General features: G+C 45.0%; 1 protein-coding gene and 1 non-coding gene across 7 annotated transcripts; one reads left to right on the top strand and one right to left on the bottom strand.

Annotated features, from left to right (window-relative positions):
* Positions 1-16,612: 16,612 nt before the first annotated feature.
* On the bottom strand, positions 16,613-23,423 carry C10H4orf36 (chromosome 10 C4orf36 homolog). 6 transcript variants are annotated; one of them, XM_036201050.1, is made up of 4 exons: positions 23,409-23,423; positions 22,532-22,667; positions 18,303-18,460; positions 16,613-18,084 (listed from the first exon to the last, which is right to left on the bottom strand). In XM_036201050.1, the coding sequence occupies exons 2-4, from the start codon at positions 22,594-22,596 to the stop codon at positions 17,951-17,953; spliced, it is 357 nt and encodes a 118-aa protein (XP_036056943.1). In that variant the 5' UTR covers positions 22,597-22,667; positions 23,409-23,423; the 3' UTR covers positions 16,613-17,950. The 6 variants fall into 6 exon arrangements, with proteins under 6 accessions (XP_036056943.1, XP_036056944.1, XP_036056938.1 ...); XM_036201051.1 differs by lacking the exon at positions 23,409-23,423 and adding an exon at positions 23,341-23,355; XM_036201045.1 differs by lacking the exon at positions 23,409-23,423 and adding an exon at positions 23,156-23,230.
* Positions 23,424-24,191: 768 nt separating this feature from the next.
* On the top strand, positions 24,192-24,355 carry LOC118592662. The gene has a single exon (XR_004946124.1). It is a non-coding gene; the product is annotated as a U1 spliceosomal RNA (small nuclear RNA).
* Positions 24,356-24,664: the final 309 nt, after the last annotated feature.

Here is a 24,664-nt window from a genome sequence, read left to right as displayed (position 1 = left end):
AATCTTGGTATCAAGCACTTAGTCGTGTTTCATAAAACATGTGGAAACTCGTTTCTCTCCCAACATAATTCAAGAGAGCTGACATTTTCTTTTGGAGACTCAAGTCTGCTTTGAGACACACACCCTTGGGCCACCTAGTGAAGTCTGGGAGCCTTGCAAATGCATGCCATGAAGGGCTTAGTCTGAGGACCACTCCTGATGCAGCACAGTGGCCCTCTGTGCATTCTAACCAGGTCTGAGGGGAAACCAGACAAGGACAATATGGCTCTTAGAAACAAAGTTCCATCAGCTGCCATCCTCTTCTCACTGACAGCAGAGGTTTTTTTTTTTTTTTTTTTTTTTTTTCAGTGTGTCCTGTAGGAACAAGGCATGCTTTGTCAACCCCTCCCTGCCTTAAGAGAGCTGCTCACTATGCATTGCTTGTTCTTGGGTTAGCAAACGTGTTCCGTGACAAAATGCTCAAGGCACAGTGGCTGTGTTCTGGGTGAAAAATAGAGAGTAAGCTACTGCAGAGATATCCTGACCGCTGCTCTGAAATTCTCAGCACTCTGGAGGCAGGTGCAGGCAGAGTTTTGTGAGTTTTCAAGGCCAGCCTGGTCTATGAGTAAATTCCAGGACAGGTAGGAGTATGTACAGAGATCCAGGAGAGAGGGGGGGGAGAAAGAGGGGGAGAGAGAGAGGTAAACCTGTGGGAGAGAAATCTCGAAATCAGCAGCAATCACAGAAAAGGCAGGCTGTGTAGACACAGGGTTAAAGGACTAATTCAAGATTCAAGATCTTTTCAAAAGCTAAACTTCAGAAATAGAAAGACTAATACCTCACAGAAAAGAGACAAAATACTAGAAAAGAAAATTCACTAACACCAGGTCTGAGGATCTAGCTCAGTGACACAGGCCTCCCTAGCCTGCCAGGCCTGAAGGTCTAGCTCAGTGATACAGGCCTCCCTAGTCTGCCAGGCCTAAGGTTCTAGCTCAGTGATACAGGCCTCCCTAGCCTGCCAGGCCTGAAGGTCTAGCTCAGTGATACAGGCCTCCCTAGCCTGCCAGGCCTGAGGGTCTAGCTCAGTGATACAGGCCTCCCTAGCCTGCCAGGCCTGAGGGTCTAGCTCAGTGATACAGGCCTCCCTAGTCTGCCAGGCCTGAGGGTCTAGCTCAGTGATACAGGCCTCCCTAGTCTGCCAGGCCTGAGGGTCTAGCTCAGTGATACAGGCTTCCCTAATCTGCCAAGCCCTAGGTTCCTTTTCCAGGGCTGAAAAATAAGATGAGGTAAATATCGAACTATCACCTGCCAGGCTGAAACTTCAAACACTGGGACGGAAACATGTAGCAATAGACTTGTAGTTACTGTGGACCTAAGACGTTGCCTAGTAAATAAGTTAAAGTATTGACAAAGGCAAACTTGTTCTTCTTTGGGGTAGACGTTATTACCCATGGCAGTCCTGTTACCTAGAAATGTGTTCTTAATTGTAATAACATTGTATTGATAAAGCAGAAACCTAGAAACGAGTGTCCAAACGGAGACTAAGGATTTTATAGCACAACTAATAGTGAGATAATACAGGTTGCTTAAGAGATAAACATTTTCACAAGGAAAAAATGTCCTGATAGTTAAACAAGGAAAAAAATCAAGATCAAATGGTATGAATAGAATGCTCCCAGCTATCTTAAAATAACAAACAGAAGTGTTGGAGGCATAGCTCAGTGGTAGAGGACAAGGTTAACCTGTTCGAGGCCCTGGGTTTGATTCCTCACAACACACACACAACACACAATTATTATCATTGTTTTTAAATAAACAGGAAGAAAGGTCATGGTGAGTACTTCTAGCTGAAGGATTATTGGTTTTTATTCCTCTGTATTTTTTTAACCAATTTATCATCTTTAAAAGGACTGTTGGTCAGTGTTTTCATAACCAAGGAAATTGGGAGACTGAAGAAAAGGGAGTTGAAATGAAGAAGCTGTGGCTAACTGCAGTAGCTCCTTAGAGGGTGACAAGCTGATGACTGTGGCTGTGAGGAAACAGACTGTCACAATGTGGCAATTTCCAGCTGTGTTCTTAACTTTGCACACAAATAACAAAGGCTCCCAGGTAAGCAACGACGCACCTGCAGAAACAGAAGGTCAGCCAGGTATGGAGGAAGGTCCACCTGCAGGATCAGTCAGCAGAAGGTGGAAAACGGAATTGCTAGGTGCCTCCCTGAACAGCACAGGATCCAACTCCAAGGAGGGGAACAGCCAGGAGCAGAGAGAAAGCGCTGATGAAGGAAGCCAGGTGCATCTATCTATTCCTCTTCCTAGATGCCTTTTCCAGCCTCAGTTTACCAGATTATATGTTATTTAGATTGTAGCTATCAATTATCAACAGTTGTTTAAATGCTGGAATTATGGGGAGGAAATTTAACACAAGTTGTAATAAAAAGAAATTAATTGGGTTTGTCAGCATGAGATGCTCCATGAAGACAGCCACATTTCTGGGTGTCCCTGGGCTCCGGGCCCTGAGAAGGGCACTGAGCATCTTTCACTCAGGCTTCCCAACAACCTGCCAAGTAGACCACATCATGACTGTTGTTTACCATGAGGGAAATGGCCATCGGGGAGATTAAACAGCCTGCCTGGCTGAGTTAGTGAGTGAGACAAGGTGTGGAAGCCACTTCTAAGCCTATATTGTGAAAACAAATTAAAAAAAACAAACAAACAAACAAACAAAAACAAAACAAAAAACCACATGGGACATGCTGGCCCACACCTTTTATCCCAGCACTCCCAAGGCAGAGGCGGGTGGATATCTGAGTTTGAGGCCAGCCTGATCTACATGATTGAGTTCCAGACAAGCCTGATGACTTGAGTTCATTTCCATACAAGCAAATGAAAATAAATAAAGCTCTCCTATGAGTTCTTAAAAATAAAAGACAAGCTGGATGGTGGCGGTACACATCTTTAATCCCAGCACTCAGAGGCAGGTGGATCTCTGTGAGTTCAAGGCCAGCCTGGTCTACAGAGTGAGTTTCAGGACAGCCAGGGCTGTTACACAGAGAAACCAAAATAAAATAAAAGACAAAAGCATGAATTTTTATTGTATATTTCATTGTTACTGATATTCAAACTAAATGCCACGTCCTGTCATTATTACTTACTTTAACCTTTGACTCCTCTATATACAAGTACTAAATGCAGGTGTGCAATAAATAAACTAATGGATACCAAAAGAATGTGCTGGAAAGGACAGTACTCTAACTTTTTCTCTACTGTGAAGTCATGACTTGGTTCAAACACTCATTATCCTAGGCACGAAGACTATTTCCTAGCATTTATTATGGGTTCTAAATGGCTTTACAGTAGCCTTGCTAAGACACATAAGCAATGTGGACGTGTTCTCTGACACTAATAATCCCTGCTGAATTGGGAGGCTGAGGCAGGAGGATTGCCATGAATTCCAGGTCACCCTAGACTGCAAAATAGCACCCTGTCTCAAAACATACAAACAAATAAACAAACAAAAATAGATAAGCAAGGAGAGTGCCAGTGGACAAGAAAAGAGGGCATTCATCCTGTCTTTCTAATGGGTTCAATCTACCAATAAAGAGACTGGCTTGTTTAGAGGCGATTCTTTTGTGTTTTGTTTGATGTTTCATATATTTAAATAATGAACTTCAGCCATTTTCCCCCGCCCCATTTCCCGCCTTCATCCTGCTGAAGCTGTTCTCTCCAAGTCCTCCCCTGCCCCCCACATGCTCATTTCCCTTTTGTCTGTCACACTGAGTTTAATAAGAGTTACTTCCCCAAATGGGACAAGACATGGGTGCAAGTGATTCTTCTTTCCCCGCAGGGAAGGCCAAAGCCAAGGGGCCGCAGGGTGGTGTGGACATAAGGGTCAAACATCAGAGGGACTTCCATGAAGGCCAGTCAGTATGTCATTGGGCTACACACCAACAAGTGTTCCAGTCAGTCCGATATGACTGCCTGTGGTACCAGACAACAAATCTTTATGACCCCAAGAACCATACCCTGGAATCTAGTGCACCATCAGCTTCCGGCTGGGCACCAACAGGTGTGCCAGCCAGGTAGGCATGACAGCTCCAGGGATCTAGAGATACATCTATGACACCAAGTCAAGCACCAGCAAGGGCAGCACCTCTCCCATGCCCTTGCACGTGGGCAACACATGGGGTGCCAACCAGAGAAGCTAGGTCTTTGGTGTGCAGGTGTGTAGCAGGTGTGTAGCCCCCAAGTATTGACCACAGGGCCAGGAAGCCAACGGGAGATGGGGTCATCCATACTGCAAGGAGGAGGTTGGCTCCTGAACACCCAAGGGTGCCAGCCAGCTCCCCACATCAGTACCTTGTGGTGGGTTTGGGAGTTTCCTGTGTTTCTTCTTTTTGTTTTGTTGTTTGAAGTTCAGCCTAACTCTGCAAGCCCTCTCTGGCCTAGACTTCACCACAACCCTCACGCTCCAGCTTCCTGAGGTGTGATGACAGGCCAGCGCTGTCTGTGACTGGCTTTCCCTGTTCCCCAGTCAAGCCCTGCTTCCCAGGTTTTTTATGTTTTGTGGTCATCTCTGCCCCTGCTGGGGAAAGGGACCAGTGGTGGAGATGAGTGCCAAGCGGTGGGACCTAAGACTTGAAAAGACTGAGGTGTTTTGAGGGACTGCATCTGTTTCTCTTAGACTCCAGACCTGACCCTTCCAGAAGCCCAGTGAGGAAACTGAATTTGGATGATAGAACTGAGGGGCGAACCCAGAGGCACCTACATCCGGTTCCTCTGGGTTTTGAACTTTCCAGCTCTTCCTGCACCAGCTTGATTAATTGTCCTGGGTCCGTGCTGCCCCTACAAGGGCTGCATGTGACTCGCCCAGAGGCCTCTGAATCTGAGACACTTTGTGTGGCCCAAAAAGAATTTTAAAACCTCTGTTTTTAAGGGACAAGAAAAATCACTAGCTTGGGCATAAGTGGGAGGCTACTTAGTAGAGCAAACACCACTTAGAAATGGCGCTCTCCGCCCCACAGCGGTTCATCGACTAAGTCCCTGGGGAAGGAGTGTGGCCTCTGTGATGAAAGGTTGAGGGGCCCAGTCTCACATGCATCTTGTGCAAATAACCACAGCTGCACCGAGTTCGTGAGGAAGGTGCTTCTGTCATTCCCTGCACAGCCTCCAGCCTCAGCTCTTACACTATCTCTGCTCTTCCCACCCTAAGTGATGCTCCCTGAGCCTTGACGGGGGTGACTCACAAGGACGGAACACCACAGTCACTTCCTCTTCACACTTCGGCCAGTTATGGGTTTCAGCATTAATTGCCACCCACTGCACCCATAGCTTTCCTGAAAAGGGCTGGACACGACAATAATCTATGGGTGGAAACATGAGGGGTTATTTGTTTGCTTGGTTGTTTTTTGTTTTGTTTTGTTTACCTAGACAGGGTCTCTCCGTGAAGCCCTGCCTGTCCTGGAACTTGCTCTATAGCTGGCCTCATACTTAGGGATCCACCTGCCTCTGCCTCCTGTGTGCTGGGATTAAGGTGTGTTCTACCACCCCCTAGCTCAAATATTAATATTTAAAGGTAGCTTGACAATGCAGCCTTTTAACAGAGCAATGATAGTAGGCTCCTCCTAGGGCCTATTACCTCCACAGCCAGGCTCTTAACCACGATTACAGAATCAGGCATGGGTTCCCTAGTGTGGAAGAGACCGCAAATTGAATCAGAAAACAGTTAGTTACTGTGCCACCTAATTTTATGTCAACTTGACACAGGATAGAGTCGTCTGAGAAGAGGGAATTCAACTGAGAAATTGCCTCCATAAGATCGGGCTGTAGGCAAGCTTGTAGAGCATTTTCTTAACCACTGATTGATGCGGGAGGGCCCAGCCCATTGTGGCTGGTGGTCCTGCGTTCTAGAAGAAAGCAGGTTGAGGAAGCCAGTAAGAAGCACCCCTCCGCGGCTTCTGCATCAGCTCCTGCCTCTCAGTTCCTGCCCAGTTTGAGTTCCTGTCCTGACCTCCTTCAATGATAAACATTGATGTGGAAGTGTGAGCCAAGCTCCCCAGCTTGCTTTGGGTCATGGTGTTTCATCACAGCAATAGAAACCCTGACTAAGACAAGTTGGTACCAGGTTTGTGGGGTGTGCAGTGGCAGACCTGACATATTTTGGGGGGAATTGTGGAAGGACTTTTGGACTTTGAGCTGGAAAAGCCATTGCGTGTTGAGAACTTGGCGAACCGTTCTGTGGGAGCTTAGATGAAAATGTGAGAGCAGTACAGATGATGAAGGCCTGGCTTGTGAAGCTTCAGAGGGAAGCAAAGACTCTACCGGGCCATTTGTGTGAGGAATCAGTGGTGTCTGGTCTGGTGGAGATGAAGAATCAGCTGTGATTAACAAGAGACCAGAACCACTAAAGGAAAAGCTCTGTTTTGCTGGGACAATGGATGCTGGTCAGCTGGGGCTGAAGAATCAGCTGTGGTTAAGAAGAAATCAGTGGGCTGGAGAGATGGCTCAGAGGTTAAGAGCACTGGCTGTACTTCCAAAAGTCCTGACTGAGTTCAATTCCCAGCAACCACACGGGTGACTCACAACCATCTGTAATGAGATCTGGTGCCCTCTTCTGGCCTGCAGGCATAGGTGCAGGCAGAACGCTGTATATGTAATAAATAAATCTTGAAAAAGAAGAGACCAGCATTTTACTGAGGTGAAATGTTCTGAGAGTGTCTCCTCAGAGTCAACACACAGAAGCTGTGCTCAAGAAGTGGCCAAAGTTGACCTCCTGGTGGCAGCTGCCCCTGGTAGTGTAAGAGTCACCCAGGGGCTGCTGGTTTTGAAGGCATGAAGCGGGTCACAGGAGCACCCAAGGCCCGGCTCTGAGCGTCCAGGAGAGACCATTGGAGTAGGTGCAGCCTGAGTAGCAGTTACAGCCCCAACATTGAAGGGGTCGTGTAGAGAAGCCAAGGCTTGGCACCACGAAGAGAGACCAGGAGAGGCTATTGGTGAAAGTGCAGCTCAGTTTCAGATTTCAGTATCATGGGAAGGCCATCTGGAACAGCAGCAGCAGTGGAGTGGAGCCTGGCGGAGCTTCGAAGACAAACAGTGTGTGCTGCAGAGCAGAGACGTGACCCAAGGCCTGTGGAGGAGCCCAGAAGATCGAGAGTGAATCCCAGATATTGAACATTGAGTGATTTATACTGTTGGAGTTTGGTTTGTTTTGTTCAGATTGTGACTGTGCCCTGGTTCTTCCCTCTTGAAGTGAGAAAGTATTCAGCTTACCTTTTATTTTATAGGAGCCCACAGTTAAGAGACTTCAAATTTTTAAGAGAAATTTTGGATTTTTACAGAGACAACTTTTTTTACTTGATTTTTTGTTTTGTTTTAAAGATTTATTTATTATATATACAGTGTTCTGCCTGCATACCAGAAAGGAGCACCAGATCTCATTATAGATGGTTGTGAGCCACCATGTGGTTGCTGGGAATTGAGCTCAGGACCTCTAGAAGAACAGCCAGTGCTCTTAATCTCCGAACTATCTCTCCAGCCTGAGACTGAACTTTTATAAAGTACTTGAATTAGTAAAGACCGTGGGACTTTAAGTTTGTAATATGTTTTATGTTTGTGGTATTTATTAACCTGAGATCTTGTTGATGAACCAGAAGAGGAAAGGTTATGTCTTAAAAAGTATTATTTTTCAAGTTGGCAAGGTCGTTTGTGCTGACTAGTTTTTTGTCATCTTGACACAGGCTAGAGTCATCTGAGAGGAGGGAATACCACTTGAGAAAATGCCTCCATAAAATGAAGCTGTAGGCAAGCCTGCAGAGCGTTTTCTTAATTAGTGATTGATGTGGGAGGACCCAGCCCATTGTGGGTGGTGGTCCTGGGTTCTATAAGAAAGCAGGCTGAGCAAGCCAGTAAGCAACACCTCTGCATCAGCTCCTGCCTCCAGGTTCCTGCCGAGTTTGAGTTCCTGCCCTGACTTCCTTCAGTGACGAACAGTGGTGTGGAAGCACAAACCAAATAATCCCTTTTCTCTCCAAGTTGCTCCAGTCATGGTGTTTCATCCCAGCAATAGTAACCCTGACTAAGACAGTTAGCTTCTGAGTAGTCATACACTATGGCCCTAGAGAGCACAGCTTGCCTGGTAGGTAGTTATTGTAGCTTAAATGCTTCATAGTTATTAAAACTGCTGTTAGATTTTCTCCCCCAGCACACCATGTAGCACCTTCAGGCACTGCCAGGACTAGCTGATAGGAAGCAAGCATCCAGCTGGGCTCCAGTCTGATTTCTCTGTGCCCTGTGTCTAAAATGTGTTTTCAGGAACCAAGTCTCACCACCAAGTTCTACTGAGCAACCAGGAGCAAGGGCAATAGCCTGTATTGTTTGTAGAAACTTTGGGGCCTCCCTGGCCAACAATGTATAGGGAAATGTCCCACACCTGACACTGAAATGTATTTGACAATTCATGGCTTCTGGGAGGAGCATTATCTATCCATGGAAGATATCTCCACTTAAAATGGATTTTTGTTGTATTTTCAGTAAACTCATAAAATAGGTTTCCTGTAGAGACCCAAATTACTCAAAATCAGAGAATCTGAGCTTGCTTTACTTAGCAGGATTGCATAAGGGGATGATTTGACCACAGGCGTGGGTACTAGGTGTTTGAAAGGGTCTGCACTTAGCTGTATCTAGAAAGGGGCAGGTCTTTTGCCTCACCCCTTGGCATTGTTATAAAAAGCCCTGTTGAATAAAGTTCTGGGCCATTGGGTGTTGACCCAGGCCCTCCCGAAGCTGTCCTGTTTCTGTCTTTCTTCTCGTCATCTAGGTCCCTCTTTCTATGTATTTTCTTAGCCCTCTCTCCTCAATAGTGCCCAAGGTAGAGTAGGGGCAGGTCCGCCATAGTTTCCAAAGGGTTTTTTCATAGATGTAGTTTCTATTTACCCTCCTCCTCTTCCGTATCCTTGCCCTTCCCTCCCTGATTAGCCTTTTCTACCCATTATTCTATTAACCATTTGTGTTTTCTTCTTTTGAGAACTCAAGTTCCATAGACAGTTTTTAGAACAGGTTATTGGCTTTCTTGATGTTGAGCTTTTCAAGCTCTTTCTGTGGACATTAATCTTCTGTCAGATGTACTTGGGAAGGATTTCCGCGCGTGCCATGGGCTGCCTCTGCAAACGGTGTCCTTCACCGAATAGCAGCTTTGTGAGATCACACTTGTCTGTCACTGGCCTTGTGTCCTGAGTTACTTTTCACAAACTCCTTACCTGTGCTGCCTTCCATCTTTAAGCACATCCACCCCTCCCCTCTAGTGGCTTCTGAATCTCACTTCTGACACCAAGGTCTCTGATCCATTTGGAATTTATTTGTGCAGTAGGATAGATGAGGACCTAAATTCATTCTCCATGGAGATGGCCAGTGTTCCCAGCACCATTCCCTTGAAGAAGCTATCTTTTCTTCAGTGTGTATTTGTTACCATTTGTCAGGTGAGGTGGCTGTGATTGTGTGGACTTGTCTGAACCCTCTCTTCCATTCCATGGACCTTGTGTCTATTTGTGTGCTGGTCATAATGTTCTTATCGATACAGTTCTGTGTTATAGCTTGAGGTCAGATGTTTAGATCCCTCCAGCAGTCATTATTTACAGGATAATCGAGCTTCTTGTGCTTCTATGTGCATTTTTTTTTTTTTTTTTGAGCTGAGGATTGAACCTAGGGCCTTGTGCTTGCTAGGCAAGCACTCAACCACTGAGCTAAATCCCCAACCCAGTGCATTTTAAGATCTGTTTTATTTCTGTGAAGAATTGAGCTGGCACTTTGATTGGGACTGCATTGAACTTGTAGATGGCTTTTGGTAGGTCGGACATTTTTGCAGTGTGGTTACCTATCCACGAGTGTGGGAGACCTTTCCATCTTCTGAGTCTTTTTCAATTTCTTTCTTCAGTGTTTTCAGAGTTTTGACTGGGGCTCTTTTTCCTTAGGTGAATTTCAAGGCATATTTTTTAGGCTGTTGTGAGTGGGTTGTTTCCTTGTTTACGTTCTCAGTATGTTTGCCATTGGAATATAAAAAGAGGACTGGTTTTTTAGATGTTGATTTTGTAACCTGCCACTCTGCTGAATTTGTCCTTTAGGTCTGGGAGTTTCCCAGTGTTTCCCTTAGGGTGTCTCAGGCATAGAATCATGGTCAACTACAAATAAGGCTACTTGGGCTTTTTTCCAATTAGTACCTCTCATTTCTTTCTTTTATCTCACTGGTCTAGGTGCTCTTCTGGCACTGTATTGAATAGGCGTGATGGCAGTGAGCACCCTGTTGGTGTTGCTAACGTTAGTGGAGACGCTAATGTTAGTGGAGTGTCTCTCATGTAGCATAATCTTGACCACAGGTTTGCCATAACTAACCTTTATGAAGATGGGAAGTATTCCCCCCATTTCTAGTCTCTCTGGGGATTTTATCATGAAGGGATATTAGGTTTTGTTATAGGAGTTTTATTATTTATTGTGATGCTCATGTGATCCATCATTTAGACCACTTATATGACAAATTACATTTACTGATTTACTTATGTTGAATCATCACTGTGTGCCTGGAATAAAGCCAGCTAGATCACAGTGAAAGAACTCCTGGATGTGTTGAATTTACTTTGCAAGTATCTTACTAAGAATTTTATGTTCATTAGGGAAACTGGTCTGTAATTTTGTTTGATTTTAAATTTTAGGCTAACATACAAAATAATGAATGTCAGCATGACGTCATCCACGTGTCATTATAGTTTGGATATATTTATTCCTCCATTGCAAAATACATTTATTACTGGTTGCTATACAGGAAAGAAATGCATTTATTTCTGTTGAAATTCAGATTTTTTTTCTTCCTGAAGGAAACACAACTAATAGGAAAGAGTGACTCCTAAAAATCTGGACATTTCTACCACTGTCTTAAGTGTTGGAACCCACAGAGGTTTCCTAGTGAGATCTGAGCTTGCTTTACCAGCAGAGCTGCATAAGAGGATGCTTGGACCATGGGCGTGGGTACCAGGTGTTTAAAAGGGTCACACTTGGTTGTATGTAGCAAGGGGAGGTCTTATGCCTCAACCCTTGGCATTGTTATTAAAAGCACTTTTGAATAAAGTTCTGGGCTGGTAAATAAGAATCCAGGCCTTGCTGTGGGATGTCTTTCTGTATGCTGTGAATATGTGTTGTTCTGATTGGTTGATAAATAAAGCTATTTGGCCAATGCCGAGGCAGAATAAACTTAGGGAGGACATTCCAGCTGGAGAGAGAGGAAGAAGAAAGGCAGAGGTAGAGGAGACGCCAGCTGCCGCCAAAAGAACAACAATATGCCAGCAGACTGGTAAGCTATGGATCATGTGGCAAAACATAGACTAATAGAAATGGGTCAATTTAAGATGTAAGAGCTAGCTAGCAAGAGGCCTGCCATAGACCATACAGTTTGTAAATAATATGAATCCTCTGAGTGATTATTTTATAAGCGGCTATGGGACTGTGGGGGCGAGCGGGACCAGAGAAATCTTCCAACTACAAGGCCCTCCAAAGGCTATCCTGTGTTTCTCTTTCTCTCCCCTCTATATTTCTATCTAAATCTCTTATCCCTCACTCCTCAAGAGTACCTAGGAAAAGGGGGGCTGGTCCCCCACACTTGTCTGGTTTTTAAGGTATTAAAACTAACAATAGTTTCAATTATATTGTTCAAAGTAGACTTGTAGACTTTTGGAAACATAGTTTCCAAGGAAACTATTGGAGGCCTTAACTTGTGGCAGCAATCTAAAAGAAGTGCATTCACTCTGCAAACAGGCTGTAAGCTACAGAATAGGCAGGTGACATTCATGTCATCACAGCACAAAACCACTTCATACAGCTTAAAAGTATTGAGGGTTTTTTTTTTTATTCCTGTGTGTGTGCATGCATACATGCATGCATGTGGTGTGTGTGTGTGTGTGTGTGTGTGTGTGTGTGTGTGTGTGTGTGTGTGTATCCTGATAAGTTTCATTATTTGCTTACAGGAACATTAGTGAGGACTTATTCAGAGAAGTATGGCCACCTTACCAGCAGTTTTTATACCAAAGAAAGTGTTTTCTCTTTACTTGCAACTTCTCTTGAAAACTGGGAAGACTTTTTCCATTGGAAAAAACAGAATTGGAAACTCTTCCCTGATGTCACTGAGGCATCAATAGAGTGGGACTGAGAAGCTGCTGCCCTTCAGCAAGAATCATGCCTGTAACTCTCAAGTCTTTGCACTACATCTTTATGTATTCACTGATTTATTTTGATCATTGATGCTACTTACTTGATGACTGAGCTTGGGTTCACAATGCTCATCTTGATACTGGGATGAGCAGGTTCATAATGCCTGTCTTACTGATACCAGGATGAGCAAGTTCATAATGCCTGTCTTACTAAACACCAGGATAAGCAAGTTCATAACGTCTGTCTTACTTGATACTGGAATGAGCAGGTTCATAATGCCTGTATTTACTAGATACCAAGATGAGTAGGTTCATAAATGCCTATCTTAGTTGATAACTGGGATGAGTGGATCTTGATGCCCATCTTACTTGATACCAGGATGAGTGGGTCCATAAAGCATTATCTTACCTATAATCTTAAAATCCTAGAGTGAATGTCAATACATCCAGAATTGTTCAAAACAAGGCCTGTTGGCACTATTATATGCATGCCTTTAATCTCAGCATTATGGAGGCAGAAGCAGGTGGATCTTTGTGAATTATAGGCTGGCCTACACAGTGAATTCAAGAACAGCCGGAGCCACAGTGTGTGGAAATCAAACCTAGGTCATATGAGAGAGCAACAAATGCTCTTAATGTCTAAGCTGTCTCTGCAGCCCCTGGGTTTGGTTCTCAAAAGCGTGGTAGTTTAGACGCAAGGTTAGCGGCTGCTGAGAAAAGAAGGACACAGAATATTTTATTCCCGCAGCAGAGGCTGCCTCTCTTCTCAAATGCCTGAGTTTCAAGGGAGCATTAGAAGGCATGCAAAGAATAAAGAAAATATGTCCCAATCAAAAAAAAAATTAGTAATCTTCAGAAATTAACTCTAAAGAAATGCAGACCTATCAGTTACCTAACAAAGAATTCAAAATAACCCTTGCGATGGTGTTTAGTGAGTTCATAGGGAACACCAATGATCAAGATGAAATCAGAAAAATAAGATCTGAGGATGTAGCTCAGTTGATATCATGTAATCTAGCCCACGTAGAAGCCTGGGTTCCATCCCCTGCTTCTCACAGACTGGGCATGGTGGTATGTTCTTATAATCCCACCACTCAGGAGGCACAGGAGAGATCAGAAGTTCAAGGTCATTCTCAGAAATGTAGAGAATGCAAGGTCAGCCTGGAATACAAGAAACCCTATCTAAATTAAGCCAGGCATGGTGGCACACACCTGTAGTCTAGCACTCCAGAGGTAGAGTTCAAGGCTGGCCTGGTCTAAGAATGAGTTACAGAATAGTCAGGACAACGTAGAGAAACCCTGTCTCAAAAAACAAAACCAACAACAACAACAAAAAAAAATTAGAGAAAGGAGGCAGGGGAGAATGTTCTATCTTCAGCAATAGGGTTTTATTATCAAGTTCTTGTGGGTACCCTAAGAGCAATGGCAATGATGGGAATCTGGACCTTCCTAACAAACAACTTGGCAGGGGGTGACCAAATAATTGGGCACTGGGCTTTCTGTTTGATAAGCTTTGGGACGATCATTATCCCTGTGTATAGAGGAACTCCAATTAGTAGGCTTCCATATTGCTTTTTCTTTTCTTTTTTTTTTTTTTTTTTTCCGGAGCTGAGGACCGAACCCAGGGTCTTGCACTTGTTAGACAAGCACTCTACCACTGAGCTAAATCCCCAACTCCCATATTGCTTTTTCAAACATCATTAATGTTATTTACTCCTCCCTCCACCCCTCCTCTGCCTTACTCCCCTGTCTCTCTCCCTTAATAGCCCCCCATCATTCCCTATCCCCCTATTATTCTACCTGGCAAGACATGCCTGTTAACGCAGTAGTGACATGGATATTATAGGATAGCCAACTGATTTCTAACTAAACTAAAAGCCTGCTCCACAGGTGTGAGGGAACTCACATCTGGTACTGTAAACCTGACCCAAAATCAGTAGCTAGAGAGGTCATAGGCCCTGCTATGATCATTTTGCTAAAAGGACGCAATTTCAAACCGCCTTCTAAATACCTCATACCCATCAGAGAAGTTTCCCTGTATAGAGGGTGATAGTTAATAGAGACAACCAGGGAATGTGAAGAGAATGTGTGAACCTATGGAGTGCTAAGCCCTAACCTTTACATCTATATCACACCCCTTTGCCCTCCCTCAAGGCTCAAGGGTCATCCAGGAGGAGGGGCAGAAAGACTGCAAGAACCAGAATCAAGTTGTTGTGAACCGTCTTCCGGACACGACAGAGACCCCACACCCATGAACTCCTAGCAGCTGTGGTTGCTGGCACGAGATCAAGCCAGTCAATATTCCAGCGTAAGATCCTACCCCTACCCAAAGAGATAATGGCACTTATGGGCTGGCTGCTCCAGGAGGGAGAGCCTTTTTTCTTCAGTAGTCCATGGTCCCATGCTCCAGGAGTGCACTCATGAGAATATGGGTGGCTCCAGTTAGACTCGGTGGGGTTTGCTGTTGTTGTTTGTTTGTTTGTTTGGACATAAGTCATAGGCAGAATGTGGGGGGGGGGTAGCCTGAGAGGAGTTGAAGCAGGGAATACTATTGTACATGATCTAAATACATTGTATTCACACATAAAATTACCAAAGGATACATTTTAAAATGTGGCTTTAAAACCTTTGTTCAAGAGCTGGAGAGAGGATCTGGCAGTCAGGAGCACTGGCTACTTGTAGCCAGAAGGTTTCTCTGGTCCTGCCCAGCCCTGAGGTCCCACAGCCACTTATAAAATAATCATTGAGAGGCTTACCATAATTTACAAACTGTATAGTCTATGGCAGGCTTCTTGCTAGCTAGCTCTTATAACTTAACCCATTTCTATTAATCAATGTTTTGCCACATGTTCCATGGCTTTATGGGTCTGCTGGCATCTTGCTTCTCCTTTGGTGGTGGCTAGCTTCTCTCCAGACTCCACCTTTCTCTTTCCTGTTTCTCTCTTTGGATTTCCCACTTGCCTCTAAGCTGCCTTGCCATAGGCCAAAGCAGCTTATTTATTAGCCAACCAGAGCAACACATATTCACAGCATACAGAAAGACATCCCATAGAAGCTACTCTTCCAGAAAACCAGGGTTCAATTCCAAGCACCCACATGCTGTCTATAACTTTACTTTCAGAGGATCTGATGTCCTCTTCTGGCTTCCCGAGGCACCAGGTACATATGTGCTGCATAAACATACATGCTGAAAAAACACACACACAAATATTTTATAAAATGAAACCTTCACTCAAGTTACTTTACAGTGCTATCTTTATTTTTCTACAAGCAGTTTTAAGAGATTCAAAACATGTGCCTGGAAATATTATGTAATTAAAAGACTCTTCCGGGGTTGGGGATTTAGCTCAGTGGTAGAGCGCTTGCCTAGCCCTGGGTTCGATCCTCAGCTCTGGCAAAAACAAAAAACAAAAACCTATTCCAGCTGCAGAAGGCACTTTCCTCTCAAACTAATGAGGAACTGCATTGCCTTCACATCTCATCCTTTCTCAAGAAGGTATTCTATGCTTTATGCTGGAAAGCTTTTGGTAAAAAAAATAAAAATAAAAATAAAAAGATACATGTTCATTACCTATCACAGCAGCACCAAAGAATAGAAACCTAACATAACCTATGTCTGAGGGAAGATGTGACACATGTAACAGGCCCTAGAAGGTCCTGAGAGCCAACCACAAGCCACTGTCTGTGTTATTTCGAACCACAGGGAGACACTCAGATGTCACCTTTCTGCACACAAATTCTCCAGGATGCTTTTACAAGGAAGAGATGTGACAAGCTACTCTCAGGGACTACACCATTTTTTAAACAGAGATACCCTAGAACTACCATAAGCATAGTGTGCCTTGATCCTGGGACCTGCCCAGGGGCCAGAAGGAAATGAAAGGACAAAAACACAGACACACATACAGAAAAACCAGGGTCTTGTGGAGCAGTATGCAAGCAATTGGTAACCTCTATGTGTTTACTACGTGCAGAGAAGGGGAGGGCTTAGCTGGTCTCCGAAACTGGTCTCTGGAGGTAGCAACTTTGGGCTATAAACAAATGAAAGGAAGAAGGTGCACATAGGATACTATTTTTGTACACTGATCAATACTCCACAAACAAGTGTACTTGGACTAGAGGAAGAAGAGGGCTTTGCCAATTTCCCTTGGGTCTGTGGCCTTGGTCCTTGTCATGGCTGTGCCCACATCAATAATACTCAGGACGTGGTCATGTCTGACTGTTTTTCATGTGTGTGTGTGTGTGTGTGTGTGTGTGTGTGTGTGTGTGTGTGTGTGTGTCTGCACTCAGGAGGCAGAGCCAGGCGGATCTCTGTGAGTTTGAGGCCAGCCTGGGCTACAGAGTAAGATCCAGGAAATGCACAAAGCTACACAGAGAAACCCTGTCTCAAAAAACAAACAAACAAACAAACAAACAAACAAACAAACAAAGATCTTACTCTGTACCCCAGGTTGGCCTAAAACTCACAATCCTCCTGCCTCAGCGTCCAGTGCCTCCTGAATATTGGAATGGCAGATATACATACCATACCTGATTTCAAAACAGATTTTCTGAAAAATTCAATAGTTCTGGTTCCTGCAAAGGCCAACGAGTCAGCTAAACACTATCTTCTACATCTAGATTATAGTGGTACATCAGTGTTCTGTGCTCACAGCCATGGTTAACCCTGGAGGAATCCTCATCTTGTTCCAGGCAGTTCATTCAATCCCAGGACACCACTATGAACTTAGCTGTCATCATCACCATTTTGCACATAGACTTGGAGAAAAAGTCACCTACCCAGAGTCACACTACTATACATCCAAGCCTCCCGAGTCACACTACTATATACCCAAGCCTCACATAGACTCTACCGCTGTGTTACATACCAGCTCAAGGCTGAGAGTTTCAATACCGCTACATCACAGAACCTTCTATGAAGCCAAGTGATGAGAAGGTCCTAAAAGATCTCTGATGAATCACCTTTTAAAAAAAAACAGGGCTTAACTATAATGTTGGTATCCAAATACGCTTTATTGTATGCAAATTCTAGAAAACTTGGTTCATACAAATTCAGTTCTTTCCTGTCAATCCCTCATTCCCCAGATACTCTGCAATGGGTTTTCCTCACAATGAGGCCATCTGTGTCCCTTCATGTCCCTTTCAGGCAGCTGGGCTACACCCGCTCCAGGTCCATTGTAAAAAGAATATTAGCCAGGAGGAAAATGACAATTTTTTTCAGAAGAACAAAAACAGAGTAAGTCTTACTTTAAGGTACCACACCATAAAAAGTTAAAAAAAAAAATAATGAAGTGTCACATGAGACTAATAAGCGATACATTACCGAAAATTGGTAAGTGTAGAGTGACTGAAACAAAATCTATCGTTTTCTTAACCAGATGAAAATGTGCGGTTTCTCATGTTTTAAGAGAACTTCTCTCTCATCGTCTTTCTGAGAACTCCTTTGGGATCTCAAAGACTCACATCCAAGTGTTTCTTCAGAATGCTGCCTCTCACAAGGACTGTCCTCTTCCCCCATGTGTCCTAAAAGCACGAAATAAGTGACACATCATGACAACTCCAGGTGCGTTTTCATCTACTTACAGGGAGGGCTGCTGTATGCGACACACAGAACAAGTGTAGCAGGAACCCAGGCGTTCTGCCAGAGTGTCCACCGAGCCATGTCTAGAAACACTGGCCCAGTCACCCACAGGCACTGCTGTGTCTACTTGACACCATGACAGGACCAGAGACCGTCATCCCTGCAGATGCCAGAAACAGGTTCAGGTTCAGCACCACAGTGGGTCACTTAGGTTGGAGTGGTCTTCTCAAGCCGACTTTCTTTTGCCGTAGTGAAGCCTGGACTTCCTCATGAGCATTCTCCAGACATTTCATCTTTGCTAGGCGCTTCGCTTCATACTCCTTTTCGAGTTTCGCGGCTAAAAGATAAAGTAAATGAAGCTGTCTGAGTGGCCCTTTCACCCGGCACCGCCGTCTCAAAACTGAGTACCACACAGCAGGGAGACACTGTTGGAGAATTAACAACTTGACAGGAAGCATGGGCGGGGCTAACAAACTTAGAAGTTCTGCGGTCACTAGCAAATGATAAATCTCTAATTGATTAAAGCAGATATCAAACAAAAACCAAGAAACTCACCTTGTGCTGAAGGGAACAGGCCATCTTTGGTGGTTCGGTATACTTTGGCGAGCTTTACAGGGTTACCAAATGCAATTTCTCCCAAGAATGGCAACTTGATGTTCACTAAGTTTGTGTACCAGGTCTTTGTGAGCTCTGCAAGGTCCCATGGTTCCTGTCTGAAGCAAAATTTCATGAACTTATTCAATCGGTTTTTATTGAGTGTGATGTGTGAAATATAGACAGCCTGCTACCTTCACCTCCAGTTTGGTTTTTGGAGGATTTTTCACAGTTACAACCTAACAAGGAATAAAACCCTATAAATTAACAGAGACATTGGTAAAAGACCAGAAATTATGCCAGGGTTGGTTCACAGTGCAGTAACCTGTAACACTAGCCAATCCATGAAAGAGATTGTAAACAGGAACCATAAGCTACAATGTCTTTTTTTTTTTCTGACACAGGGTCTCACTATGACACCCTGGCTAACCTTGAACTTCTATGTAGGCCAGGCTGACCTCAAATTCACAGAGATCTGCTTGATTCTGCCTCCCAAGTAGCTGGGTTTAAAGGCATGCACCACCATACCCACCTACAATATCTTTTGTAGATCAAATAATACCATGAGTTGGATATGGCAAGGCACCCTTGCAATCCTGACAGTGGAGAGACACAACCATAACCTAGTACTCAGGAGGCAGAGGCAGGAGGATGTTGAAATTGAGGACAACCTAGAATGTATTTTAAGTTCCAGAGCAGCCTGGTGTACACGGTAGAACCCTGTCAAAGAACAACAAAGGGATGGGGCTGGAGAGATGGCTCAGCAGTTAAGAGTACTTGTTGCTCTTACAGAGGACCTGAGTTCAGTTCCCAGCACCCACATGGTGGCTCACAACCATCTGCAATTTCAGTTCCAGGGGAGCCAACACCTTCTTCCGACTTCTGAGAGCACCGTGAGCACATGGTGCACAGAGATACATGAAGGCAAAATACTGTTGGGGAATATTATTTTCAGGTGTGTTACTTTTGTTCATGTTGCATTTGTTTAACTCTGTGAAGCTGTGTTACTGTGCCTGTCTAAAACACCTGAGGTCTAATAAAGGACTGAATGGCCAATAGCAAAGCAGGAGAAAGGATAGGCAGGGCTGGCAGGCAGAGAGAATACATAGAGAAATCTGAGAAAGAAGAAGCAGCCAGAGAAGGAGGAGGACTCCAGGGGTCAGTCACCCAGCTACACAGCAAGCCACAGAGTAAGAGTAAGATTTACAGAAGAGAATAGGAAAATCCCAGAGGCAAAAGGTAGATGGTATAAGGAAAGCTGGCTAGAAACTAAGCCAAGCTAAGGCCAGGCATTCATAATTAAGTATAAGCCTCCGTGTGTAATTTATTTGGGAGTTGGGTGATGCCCCCCACAAAAAAGAGCAAGAAACATTAACAATACTCATACACAAACAATAAAGCCAAAGAATGTACATAAAGAGCATCATGTGTTGAGCAGGTTTGTAGCATATATAAAGACTTTTCACATATAATCTGGAGAAATAAATGAAACTACAAACTACATTGAAAATGATTACTATGAACCTTAATTTTGCTTAATTCTGAAGGACAAATATCAGCTACATGTTTCATAGCTGCAGTCCCTATTCCTTCAGCCCCATTTACTTTAATCTGAACGGGGGAAATGGTATGTGTGATGCGTCACCCTTTGATTTTTCTCCTCTGGTTTCACAGACACTTCATGCAATTTTAGGGAGTGACGTAACAGTGTAAAATTATTATAGAAGTAGTTGAAAAAAATCACCAAGATGTATTTATAAAAATGCTCACTCCGCTTTAAGAAGACAGACTTTGAGATGGCTCAGCAGGTCAGAGGGCTTCCCACAAGGTTGATGACCCAGACTTGATCCTGGGATCCCTAGTGACTGGAGGACCAGCTCCCACAAGCTGTCTTCTGACTTCCCATGCATGTGCTGTGGCGTGTGTATTGTTTGGTTGTCTTTGTGGGTTTGTTATTTTTATGTCGTCTTTCTTTTTTTCTTTGTTGTTATTGTTTTCCTAAATTGCCTGGGCAAGTCTTTAATTTATAATCCTCCTGCCTCAGCCTCTCAAGTGGCTGGGATTACAGAACTGTGCTACAGACCTGGCTAAATTACACTTGTGATGATACTTACTTGAATGGTACTTTATGTAACCCGAGATCTAAACACACACAGCTGACAAAACTAAGCTGAATGTAATGAATCGGAACTTCCCTGTGGCTCTGGTTATGCAGCCCTTCAACGATCCACAATGACATCTTAGAACATTATTGAAAAAAGAAAACTTTGCTTGACTCGTAATGGTAAATGTTGTAAACCGAAGCAGAGGGGTTAAAAAGTAAAAGCCAAGCATGTTGTGCATGCCTTTTAATCCCAGCATCTGGAAGGCAGAGGCAGAAGCCAGAAGCCAGCCTGATCTGCACAGCCGAACAGCTCATTTAGGCCAGCTAAACTCACATGGCCAGACTGTCTCAAAAACCCCTGTAAAACAAATGCAGTTCTCTGAGGCAATATACCACAGCGCCACAGAGTGTGACTACTGTGTGGTGGTAGCAATGTGTGTTCATAATGTGTTCTCTGTATCCCAGGCAACCAGTAGGTCTTAGACATGCATCAATTCATTTGTAAGCCCCACCACAATAGATAGGCATGCATTGTGTTACAGATGTGGAAGATAAGGCTAAGACACAGTGTGCAGAGGGAGCCAGGCTTGGAGCCCAGGACTTCAGACTGAAAGTCCATGTTGACATTGGCAGTCAGGCAGGCAGGACAGGAAGCTAAAAGGACCCTTGGCACCAGCTAAGGAAGTATTCCTAGATGGGTGTTATTAGTACATTTGTAAACTCTAAAATGTACTTTGCCTGGCAATGTGGCACACGCCTTTCATCCCAGCACTTGGGAGGCAGAGCCAGGTGGATCTCTGTGAGTTCGAGGCCAGCCTGGGCTACAGAGTCAGTTCCAGGAAAGTTGGAAAGCTACACAGAGAAACTTTGTCTGGAAAAGAAACAAAAAAACAAAACAAAACAAGAAAAGGAAAGGAAAAAAGAAATGTCAGCAGCAGCGAAGGTGTTTTTGAAGGACTGAAACAAACAAACAACCCACTGACAGATAAACATAAACCTGTGTATCTATAGAGAAACCCACTTAAAAATTAAAATGTTTTTAAATAAGGTCACGCAGCCTGCCCCAGAACACCATACAGCACAGGACTGTCGTTTGATCAACCTGGAAACCCTTGTTTTCTCATCTCCAAGTCTTACTTTGGTGTGAACACTAAACAGCACCGTGTCTCTGTTAGCTGTGACTGTGATGTACTTGACACAATGACCTAAGGAGGGAATCTCGGTTGAGGGATTTCCCAGATCACAAGGCCTGTGGCCTCATCTGTGCAGGCTTGTCTTGACTAATAATTACCTAGGAGGGCCCAGCCCACTGTGGGCTGCACCACTACCTGGGGGCAGGCGGGCTGGGGTGTGTACAGCTAGTTAAGCGTGAGCCCATGAGTTAGCCAGCAAGCAGTGTTCTCTCGGTGATGAGTGATGTGAAAGTGTCCTGGAAATGAGGCCAAATAAATCCTTCCTTCCCCTGTATGTATGTTCTAATTTTCCAGATTATTTATATAGGTTTTTGCTTGCATATATATGTGTATCCAAGTATGCTTTGTGCCCATTGAGTCCAGAAGAGGGTGAGAGATCCCCTGGATTTGGAATTAGAGACTTATGAGCCTCCATGTGGGTGTTAGGAACCAAGGCCTGCCTGATCCTTGCAAAGGCAGCAGGTGCTCTTAACCCATGAGCCAGCTCTCTAGCCCTGTTTGTATATTTTTATAAAAGTAGTATTTGGGAAGATGGGAAGATGGATCATCCATTAAGAACATTAACTGCTTTTTCGAAGGACCGAGTTTTGGTTCCTAGCATCCACAGGAGGCAACTCATAAGCCCCTGTAACTCAAGCCCAAGAGATTCAACACCGTCTTTTGGCCTCCACCGGCCCCGGCTCAAACGCAGCACACATACAAAAAGGCATGTACAAACATGAAAACAATTTTTCAAGTAGCCTTTTAGAAACAAAAATTCAGACACTAAAATGCTTTCATATACTCCACTAACTTGCTGAGAACAGAAGAGTGCCTAGCCTGTCACAAACTCCAGGCATACTACCGTAATTGTGTGTGTGTGTGTGTGTGTGTGTGTGTGTGTACGTACTTACATTTTATAACAGCTGCCCTTCAAAATGGTTTGCACTGTGTTCCTTCTTGGCAAGCCGTACGCCATGGTGGATGATCACAATCTTTTCCTTACGTAGGAGCCTGATGTACCCGTCTCCAATGCTTTGTTCACTTTGCCTGAAAGAACAGCAACATCCCTAATTAACAGCCCTCATTTGAATGTTTTTATGGCCAAATAATCAAAAGGTCACCACAAAACATTTAGGGGCGTCAGGAAGCACTTTCGTAAATATTGGCTGGATCTGTTCGTTTTCGGGAAGTCGCTCTATCAGTTCAGCCACCATCTAAGGGGAGGTAAAGCCAGGCGAGGGTCCTCCAGTGCGAGGTTGCAGTTGGCAGCCCTGCACCCTGGCACGGTCGGCAGGACACTGCCTGCGCCTGAGTCCCGACACCCGGTCTCGCAGCTGCGCGCCCTTGTGGCTGTCATAGAGACAATGACCTTGCAGCTCTACGCCTAGGCATCGCCAGGCAGGCACTGGCTGCAGCAGCCCACCTCCCTTTCCAGGGTGCAGTTCCAGCCGGACCCAGCTGGGGCGGAGCAGCGAGCGTCCTCCTCGCCCTCCCGCGCCCGTGCCGCTCCCCGGCCCGGCCCGGCCCCTCTGTACCGGGCTGGAGATCGGCCGCGGCCCCCGGACCCAGGGCAGCACGCGCTAGGCGCACATGGCCGCGCACTCGCAGCCGCCCCGCCGCGGACACGCGCCTGCCTGCTTGCTCGTGCGCCTGCCTGCTCGTGCGCCTGCTTGCTTGCTCATGCACCCCGCTTGCCCCGTGCCCGCCCTGCGTCACCCACCGCCAATAAAGGGCTTTGTGTGCTCGCGGGGTGCTCAGACCCAACCCGTCCCGCGGTGGGAGCCACACCTCGTGAGTGGGTGGCAAGCCCCTGTCAACGCCCAAGGTCCAGACTCTGGCGACAGCTTCTACAAAGAGCATATAGAATTGTGTGGACCGTCATCACAGCAGTGACCGTGGGGTTCCATCTGGTCGCTTCCTAGGATCCCAAGCAAATGGTGGCATTCGGTGGGAGGGTTTGCTAGAGCTGCTCCTTGCTAAGGCCAGGCAGGACCTTCCCAGCGTCCCTTCTCGGAGTCTAAATGACTTCATAAAGCAAAGAGAATGTGTGTAGATTTCGTGGGTTGTGAGGATAAAGATAATGCTTGAGAATCTCTGACCCACGGAAGGGCCAGATTCTATCATTGAGTTTAGTGACGACTCCATGAAATAGGCAAAGGGTTCCGATTGAGCGAGGAGTGGGCACTCGGTACATAGCGGGTTCCAGGGCCAGCTGTGAGGTTAAACACACCGATCTCTCTACCTGTCACACTTGTTTCCTGCTTTGTTTTGTTGACACAGTCCAGAATGACCTGGACCCACTATGTAGCCCAGGGTGGCTTCATACTTGCAGGTCATCAGGCTTGGCAGCAAGCCTTTATCTCTGGCCATCTCGCCAGTCCACCTATTTTTATAATGAAGATTAATACTAGCCGGGTGGTGGTGGCACACGCCTTTAATCTCAGCACTCGGGAGTCAGAGCCAGGAGGATCTCTCTGAGTTCGAGGCCAGCCTGGGCTACAGAGCGAGATCCAGGACAGGCACCAAAACTACACAGAGAAACCCTGTCTGGAAAAAAAAAATTAATAGTAAATACTTGGTTAGCAGGGGAGATACCATGATTACAAAGGTCGTTTTCCCGGGGTGAGGCTTATCAATTGCACTCTGGATGTGCTGACCCCTGCAAGTTCCCCAAATGTGAGAAACTTGGCTGCATAATTTGTGGTAGTGGGGGACTATGTTTACACTTTTGTCTGAATTAAAAGCAGGAGAGGGGGAAGAGGAGGAAGAAGATTCAGATAACAATGAGCAGAAAACACATTTTTACGGACACTTGCCCTACGATGATCTTGCAAACTCTCATCCGGAGCCACTTATAATCCTTATCAACAAAGAGCATGTCACACCCCCACAGCCCACAGTTACAGGAAAAATAAAACTAGACATTCAAGGAGGCGGAAGAAGGCTGTCCAAAAGATCTACAATATAAAGACCGCTTTCTGAATTGTCTTTAAAGACTTACTATGTATACAGTGTTCTGTCTGCACCTATGCTTTCAGGCCAGA

This window comes from Onychomys torridus, chromosome 10, assembly GCF_903995425.1.
Source record: "Onychomys torridus chromosome 10, mOncTor1.1, whole genome shotgun sequence".
NCBI classification, from domain to species: Eukaryota; Metazoa; Chordata; class Mammalia; order Rodentia; family Cricetidae; genus Onychomys; species Onychomys torridus.
This window is presented reverse-complemented; position numbering and strand designations above follow the sequence as displayed.